General features: G+C 34.1%; 4 protein-coding genes across 4 annotated transcripts; 2 read left to right on the top strand and 2 right to left on the bottom strand.

Annotated features, from left to right (window-relative positions):
- The first annotated feature begins 978 nt into the window (after positions 1-978).
- On the top strand, positions 979-1,723 carry LOC119663994 (histone H1-like). The gene has a single exon (XM_038073579.1). It carries the CDS (start codon positions 1,028-1,030, stop codon positions 1,706-1,708), a length of 681 nt encoding a protein of 226 aa, XP_037929507.1. The 5' UTR covers positions 979-1,027; the 3' UTR covers positions 1,709-1,723.
- Positions 1,724-3,238: 1,515 nt separating this feature from the next.
- On the bottom strand, positions 3,239-3,550 carry LOC119663997 (histone H4). Its single transcript, XM_038073582.1, has one exon. It carries the CDS (start codon positions 3,548-3,550, stop codon positions 3,239-3,241), a length of 312 nt encoding a protein of 103 aa, XP_037929510.1.
- Positions 3,551-3,762: 212 nt separating this feature from the next.
- LOC119663996 (histone H3) lies at positions 3,763-4,293 on the top strand. Its single transcript, XM_038073581.1, has one exon. It carries the CDS (start codon positions 3,856-3,858, stop codon positions 4,264-4,266), a length of 411 nt encoding a protein of 136 aa, XP_037929509.1. The 5' UTR covers positions 3,763-3,855; the 3' UTR covers positions 4,267-4,293.
- A 1,109-nt stretch (positions 4,294-5,402) lies between these two features.
- Positions 5,403-5,837, bottom strand: LOC119663995 (histone H2B). The gene has a single exon (XM_038073580.1). It carries the CDS (start codon positions 5,820-5,822, stop codon positions 5,451-5,453), a length of 372 nt encoding a protein of 123 aa, XP_037929508.1. The 5' UTR covers positions 5,823-5,837; the 3' UTR covers positions 5,403-5,450.
- Between the last annotated feature and the right edge of the window lie 2,549 nt (positions 5,838-8,386).

The raw sequence follows: 8,386 nt of genomic DNA, 5'->3' as shown, positions 1-8,386 counted from the left end.
TTCATACCCCATGTAAACGCAGCGCTAGACAAAGCCAGAAAAGCGTTCTTTACCTACTCATCCATTTTTCGCAGAGCCAAATTCCTAAGGCAAGATATAAAAAGAAATTGCTATAAACAACTGGTTAGGCCACTCCTGGGCTATGGCTTCCCGGTTTGGTTCAACATCTCCTCCCACCAGATGGAGAGGCTAAGAAAATTTGAAAGGCACATGCTAAGAAACTGTATCCCTCCAGCAATTAGGCAGCATCACGGAGGGCAGTATCACAATCTGAGCAATAGCTTTTTATATACATATAGCAAAATGGGTAGAATTGACTCCTTTCTGGTCCAAGCAGCCATCAGATTCCTAAATAATATGTCAACCATTAACAACAACTTACTTCACAGTTACCTTGGTAAAGCACACGACATCGTGGCTCCTTTGACAGATAGGTATCTCTCGCCACTGCATCTGGGTATCCTTAACGACAATAACATGCTTTTCGAAAACAATAAATTATTATACTACCATAGAAGAGGTTCCTCAAATGACTTTGTCCGTCCAGTGTACTCCACCGCACAATTCACATTGTAATTAATCTAACCTAGTTAGAAAGAAATATACAACAAAAAAAAAAAAAAAAAATAAATACTAAAAAAACACTGTAAAAAATCTTATAAACTGTATTGTAAATATTGTATATAGTAGGCGTAAGTTAGTTCTAAGGTAGATTTAAGGAAAAAATAACAAACGAGGCTATTTTCTTTTTTAAATAATTTTTTAGAAAAAATAAACTATAACGTAATCAAAGTCTAAAACTCAATCTTATCATACCACTATTATTAATGTAAATTACTCTTAGAAAAATACTTAAGTATGCTAAGATCTAACTGTATATATATGTACAAAATTTAATGTAAATTTCTAGCTTTAAGAAAACTATGTAAGAACAATGAAATTATCAATAAAGCAACATTTTAAAATAAAAAAAAAATGCGAAAAAATATTCATAAGTAAGAATATTACGGAATATTAAAAAGCAAATATGTCTGAAGCTGTTGCCGTTGCAAATACAGATTCTCCAAAGGAGGTAACTGCCGTTCCTGAAAAGAAAGTTGCTGTTAAAAAGGCAACAAAAGTAAAAAAACCTTCTGCAGCTCCATCTCATCCATCAACACAACAAATGGTTGATGCATCTATCAAGAACTTGAAGGAACGCAGCGGATCTTCATTGTTGGCAATTAAAAAGTATATAAGTGCCACATATAAATGTGATGCCCAGAAATTGGCTCCATTTATTAAAAAATATTTGAAAACTGCTGTAGCTAATGGCAAATTGATACAAACAAAAGGAAAAGGTGCATCTGGTTCATTTAAATTATCAGCTGCTGCTGCTAAGTCTCCTAAATCGTCTGTCGAGGGTAAGAAAAAGAAGGTGCCATCAGGTGTTACGAAGAAGAAGGTTACTGCATCATCTGCAGGTACTAAAAAGTCAAAGGCAAAGGTATCTGGAGAGAAAAAACCTAAGAAATCTGCGGCAGCTAAGAAGAGTGTTGAAAAGAAAAAAACTGAAAAAGTTAAAGTTAAAAGTGTTAAAAAGATTGGATCTGTTAAGGCTAAGCCAGCTAAACCAAAGTCTACTTCTACAAAAGCTAAAGCGGCCGCAAAACCTAAAAAAACTGCCGTTAAAAAAACATCAGTCAAGAAAACTGCTGCAAAAAAATAATTTTAAAAATCAAACTTTAAATTCATCAAAACAGCCCTTTTTAGGGCTACAAAATATGTGTAAAAAGAAGATAAGAAGATTCATTATTTATTTATTTATTTATTTATTTATTTATTTTATAAAATGTTTTAGTATATGGTATACCTATTGCGTTTATTAATGACCGGTCACTAAAGATTGAATAATCACCTATCGAAGTTAGGAATTCAATCCAACTCAGACTGCAGATACTGTAGAGAAGAGAGAAACTGTATACCATGTGCTTGGGTAGTGTCCACTGATGCACAAACGGAATAAACACCTAGGAGGGTATTTCATGGATCATAAATATTCAAGACTAGGAAAGACTAGGACTTTATATTGTCTTTCATTAAAGAAAACGGACTTGGAGAAACATTCTAACCCGAGTAATGGGCACAATATACCTTGTCATAGTGCACGATCATTTCTTTTAATAATACCTCATGAATAATATGAAGAGATTCTTTTATTCTGTAATGCGCTATAAATTTAATCTCTAATAAGCAAACAAAAATTCTTTATGCATTTAAAAAAATTATATTCTCTTATTTAGACATTATGTGCAATACTTCACATCATTCTTAAGTTAATAAATATTTATCTTATTCTATTATATTTAATATCCAATTATTTATTTATTATAGTAATGACCATAAAATATTATATATCAAAATATGTCATTTATTTGATGAAATACTCACTTGTATATATTTTATTCACTTAATTTCATTTTTAAATTCTATTTTAAATAAATAAAAATAGTGGTTTATGCTAATTTTATTTATTATTATATAATGCTTCTAATTACACTTGTTAATTTATAACTAACACACCACACTCGGTACTCACTTGCAAGACGCTGCAAATTACTTAAAGATAATTTTAAAATATTCTAATTTATTTCAATAACAAGTTCTTTTATTTCTTTTCTTTATATAATATTGTCATAATTCACTTAATTCATATACGAATTTTTTTCACTTTCATTTTCCCCGCAATCATTTTGCTTGTTGAACACTTGGATTTGGATTAAGATTAAGATTCAGATTCAGTGTGAGATTTGAATTCACTAAAACCACCTCTTAGGAATGAATGGAGAAAATTTTCACACCATTGTGTGGAAACTTCAAACTGCAATATCTAACAGTCCGCAAATTACTTATATACGTCAGTTCTATTTATCTTATTCTATAAAAAAATTGAATGAGAATTATAATTAAGCCCGTAAGAAGCTAGTCCACATATATACTGCTAATGTAACAAAGAAATTGAGAATTATAATAATAAATATTTTGGACTCTGTTAAACTGATCATTTTAATTATCAATTATACTCGACAGACATCAATCGATCAAGCTAATAATAAATTTTATTTTTTTTATAATATTAGAAAAATACCAACACATATATATGTAAATTTATCTCTTTAAGTGTAAGATTATTTGGGTCCTGAAAAGGACCATTGGGCAATATATTATTGCATTATTAAATCAATAATTGATTATTTGCTTAACCTCCAAAACCGTATAAGGTACGGCCTTGTCTCTTTAAAGCATATACGACATCCATGGCTGTAACAGTCTTCCTTTTGGCATGTTCTGTGTATGTAACAGCATCACGGATCACATTTTCCAAAAATACTTTCAATACTCCACGAGTTTCTTCATAAATCAAACCAGAAATACGCTTAACTCCGCCTCGGCGAGCTAAACGTCTGATAGCTGGTTTCGTAATACCTTGGATGTTATCACGAAGAACTTTGCGGTGACGCTTAGCACCACCTTTTCCTAATCCTTTGCCACCTTTACCACGACCTGTCATTTTGTATTTAAATTTTTATAGATATGGTAGAACCGTTCGAATTCAAATTCAAACAATAAATGAAGTGACGACGGATGATTGACGACTATTTATAGAAAACATAAGCACTATGAAAGATATGAAAAAGATTGAGTAAAACAAAACAAAACAAAAGAAAACAAAACAAAAAGAATAAGCAATATGAGAAACAATGAATGTTAAAACATGTGAATAGTTGAAACAGAACATCCAGGTATGATGAGAAAATTGAGCTATTCAATTGCGCTATTTTTTAAAATACCATATTGTAACATATCTCATAAATTATGGCTCGTACAAAGCAAACTGCTCGTAAATCGACTGGTGGTAAGGCACCACGAAAACAATTGGCTACCAAAGCCGCACGTAAAAGTGCACCAGCTACTGGAGGTGTGAAAAAACCACATCGTTATCGTCCAGGAACTGTAGCTTTACGTGAAATTCGTCGCTACCAAAAGAGTACTGAGCTCTTGATTCGCAAATTGCCATTCCAGCGTTTGGTCCGTGAAATTGCACAAGATTTCAAAACTGATTTACGTTTCCAGAGTTCTGCTGTAATGGCTCTTCAAGAAGCTAGCGAAGCATACTTAGTGGGTCTTTTTGAAGATACTAACTTATGCGCAATTCATGCCAAACGCGTTACAATTATGCCAAAAGATATTCAATTGGCTAGACGTATTCGTGGAGAACGTGCTTAAGATTGGAAGCAATATAATTTTATAAATATACAAAAATCGGTCCTTTTCAGGACCAAAATTATATAAAGAAAAGAGATAAATAAATGACATGACTTATCCAGGGTTTGAAATTGCTTAACTATTTTCAATTGCTTATTTTTGACTACGAAAATAAAATAAGCAAAATGTAAATGCAATTGTTGCATAGTAAGTTTATTCAAAGAAAAGAGATAATGATAAATTATATCATATAGATGTAGTATAGACATTGCTATTAGAAGTAGCATAACATATATTAATATGTATAATATTAGCATCATATGTATACTATTATTAGTATCATATAGTGTATCATTAGACATAGAATGTTTCACGTCATAACATTTAATTGAATCAATATATTTTATTTTTCTTTTGCTGTAAGCAGAAAGCATCAGAAGCCATAATGTAAGACTTGAACTTACTAAAAGAACGCTTAAGGAATGAGTTGTAAAAGAGCTTATCTATCCCATGAAATTGTATGGTATCATAGAATGAATGACAAGGAACAAATACTATATTTATGTTTTCAAATTTAAAGCACGAATGTAAATATAGAATATATCAATTTAAAAGCGATGATAGTACTAAGACTGATGATAAGGATTAAGACTCGTTAATTCAAGAGTTAACTCTATTTAGCAGGTTATATTATCCATGATTAAAAAACTGTAAGATCCTCAAAACCGACAGAAATTAATTTGTTGATTGAATCATTTATTCACTAACAACCAAACGATAGCTGATAATTCATGAAGAGACTGTCAAAGTTTTTTTTTATTTTTTTCTTCTATCAGTAGCCTTTTAAAAGAAATATCAAAAACAAAATATATATCATATTTATATTATTATTATGTTGAGGCTAGTTGAGTCAGTGCACTTGAGCACTTTTACTTTCTATTAACTACGAGGTTTCTTCTTAACCCCTCTTTACGCCTTGTCTGGATTATTGTTTATAACTTTATCAGATCTGCATACCTCCCCGAGGAGCTTGTAACCATTCTGAGATTCAATAACGCGGTGTTGATAAGCCTGTCAGTTTTCGTAAATAATTTCAGGGCTCTATACATATTTATAATATAGATAAATTATCAACTCAATTGAATATTTTTGTGGCCCTGAAAAGGGCCTTTTGAATAAGTGGTGTTTGTTTGATATAACGCAATTTACTTGGAACTAGTATACTTAGTGACAGCTTTTGTTCCTTCACTAACTGCGTGCTTAGCCAGTTCACCGGGAAGTAAAAGACGAACAGCAGTTTGAATCTCCCGACTAGTAATGGTGGAGCGCTTATTGTAGTGTGCTAAGCGCGAAGCCTCAGCAGCAATACGTTCGAATATGTCATTCACGAAGCTGTTCATGATGCTCATGGCTTTCGATGATATACCAGTATCGGGGTGGACCTGCTTTAACACTTTATAAATGTAGATAGCATAGCTCTCCTTCCTCCTGCGCTTCTTCTTCTTATCGTTTTTGGTTATATTTTTCTGAGCCTTTCCATCTTTTTTGGCTGCTTTTCCGCTAGTTTTTGGTGGCATGATTTCTGATTTTAAATTTTAATCGTCGATTTGGAGCAATTTCCGTTTCTATATAAACATTTTTCAAACGAAAGTTTAAAGCAATTTTTTATTTTAAATTGCGTTTAGAAAAAGTATATGAGATAATTTGTCGGCATCATTAAAAAAATGGACGATTGGACGATTGAAAGAAAAAAGGATTGAAAAAAAATAGATCCAATTTTTATAAATCTCAACTACTAGAAACTCAACTCAACTATTTCAAGTTACATTAGCGCAACTTTTCAAGAATTCAAATACCCAAGTACTCAAGTCTCAAGTGCTCAAGCACTCAAGCTCTCAAGTACTTTAGACTCAAGTATTCAAGCACTCAAGTTCCAAATACTTGGTATAAAATACCACCAATACTACAGTTTGACTATCATTGGTCAAGTAACAGTTTGAGAGTCACTTGTGACTTTCAAACTGTTGGTGCAAAATCGATTTTCCAGTGACTGTCAAACTGTTCAGTGAGTTTCAAACTGTTCAGTGTTTTTTAAACTGTGCATTGACAGTTTGAAAGGCACATCTGTAATTAGCAATTTGATGGAAATGGCAAATAATGAAGTTATTCCAGTGCCCCCAAGCATTTCCCAAGATCATTGCACTCCAAATCCAGTCCGCACTGAGGAATTCATTGAACTAAAAAAGTTCAATGAGCTTCTACAGGAGAATTACTCAAAACTGCTTCAACAATTTCAAACACTTCAAGAGCGGTGTTCCAAATTGGAGAACCAGCTAAGCGCCCAAAGCGCTACATTAGTGGCCAAGCTCGCCCGTTCTAATAAAAGGAAAAAGGTGTCTCCGCCATCCCTTCCTAGTTCCCCTCGCGTTTCAGCAGGCCCAAGTGAGGATGAAATGGAAATTGCCTCCCCAGCTAACGACGAGGAGATAGTTCTCCCCCCGGAGGGCTCCAGCTCTCCAGACTCGGAGTGCGACCAAGATTTTAATGATGGTTATATTGACGTAAAATCCAAACGCCAAATTAAACAACTAAAACAACAACAACAAGTCGCAATTCAACAGCAGCAACCCAAACAGTCACAACAACAATATCATCAGCAGCATCAACAGACTATTCAGCAGTCGAACGATCAAGTCATACATCAACAACAGCATCCGAAATCTCAGCAAGATGAACAGCTTCAAAATGATGCAGGTAAGACGGTTGACAAGAAAATCCCAAAAGTAGTACCAATCACCTTACGTGAATCCAACAAATGGAACACAATCCGTAAGGAACTTGAAGTTCGTAAAATTAAATACTCAGAAGCCAAATCAGTCTATCTGGGCATTCAAATCACTCCCGAGACCATTGAGGACCATAGAAACATGACACGATTTTTCAACAATAACCATACACAATACCACACGCATTTCCTCTCTGAAGAAAAAAATTTAAATATAATTATAAAGGGCCTAGAAGGATTAAGTCCGTCAGAGATCCAAGAAGATTTGGAACTCCAAGGATACAATATCCTGGAATGCCACTATCTACGAACCAGGCAAAATAATAATAAACTCATAAAAATACGTTTGCCAAAGGATCAATCAAACATTTTTAACCTCAGTGCCATCTGCCACTTGAGAGTTACTATTGAAGCTCAGCGCCCGCTGAAGGGCCCTCCTCAATGCCACAATTGTCAGCAATTCGGTCATGTGGCGACCAATTGCAAAGCTATCCCCAAGTGCGTCAAATGCGATAGCTCGCACCATCATTCACAATGCAAAAAACCTAAAGAGGCCACGCCAAAATGCGTTAACTGTAAAGGAGACCATCCAGCCAGCTATGGGGGTTGTCCTCAAAATCCTCGCAACTTCTCCAAGAAGATCACAATCAAGGAACAAGTCCACCTGCCCAACAATATAAACACAAAGGTGACACCTGCGGCTTCATACGCAAGCATTGCCAAGCCCAAAGTTTCTTCACAACAAAAAACTTCAAACCCTATTCTCCCAGCTGCTCAATTCGAGAAATTTTTTGCTAATATGCAAGAACAATTCAATTATATGATGCAAAACATGATCCAGTATATGGTTCACCATATAATGCCAAATTCCAACTAATGACAAGTACAACACTCAATCTTAAAATAGTTTCTTGGAACGCCAATTCCATCTTTAACCAAAAAGATGAAGTAATTCACTTCCTTCACGAACACAAGATCGACGTTCTCCTGGTCCAAGAAACGTTTTTAAAACCAGGGATCAGATTTAAAATCCCTAATTATATAACATACAGGGAGGACAGAACAAATAGGCAAGGTGGAGGCACCGCTATAATCATTAAAAACTCGATCAATCATCATCTCATCACCAATAATCTAAACTCTCTCGAAGCTACCACTATCAAGATAATCTCAGATAACTTTCAATTAAAATTATCTTCTGTTTATAAAGCACCAACCAACAGCACGTACCTAAATGATCTATCCTCATTACTAGATGTGGACGAACCCACGTTTGTTGCGGGCGACCTCAACGCTTACAATAGAGATTGGGGAGAAAGAAGCACAAACAGAGCAGGAAGAGAGATAGATAATTTA

Source organism: Teleopsis dalmanni, unplaced genomic scaffold (assembly GCF_002237135.1).
Source record: "Teleopsis dalmanni isolate 2A unplaced genomic scaffold, ASM223713v2 unscaffolded_contig_1259, whole genome shotgun sequence".
Lineage (NCBI taxonomy): Eukaryota > Metazoa > Arthropoda > Insecta > Diptera > Diopsidae > Teleopsis > Teleopsis dalmanni.
Note: the sequence above shows the minus strand (reverse complement) of the source record. Positions and strands in the feature narration are given on the sequence as shown.

Excerpts from the sequence above, each read along its gene's own strand:
- LOC119663994 (XM_038073579.1), top strand. The coding sequence starts at position 1,028 with ATGTCTGAAGCTGTTGCCGTTGCAAATACAGATTCTCCAAAGGAGGTA.
- LOC119663997 (XM_038073582.1), bottom strand. The coding sequence starts at position 3,550 with ATGACAGGTCGTGGTAAAGGTGGCAAAGGATTAGGAAAAGGTGGTGCT.
- LOC119663996 (XM_038073581.1), top strand. The coding sequence starts at position 3,856 with ATGGCTCGTACAAAGCAAACTGCTCGTAAATCGACTGGTGGTAAGGCA.
- LOC119663995 (XM_038073580.1), bottom strand. The coding sequence starts at position 5,822 with ATGCCACCAAAAACTAGCGGAAAAGCAGCCAAAAAAGATGGAAAGGCT.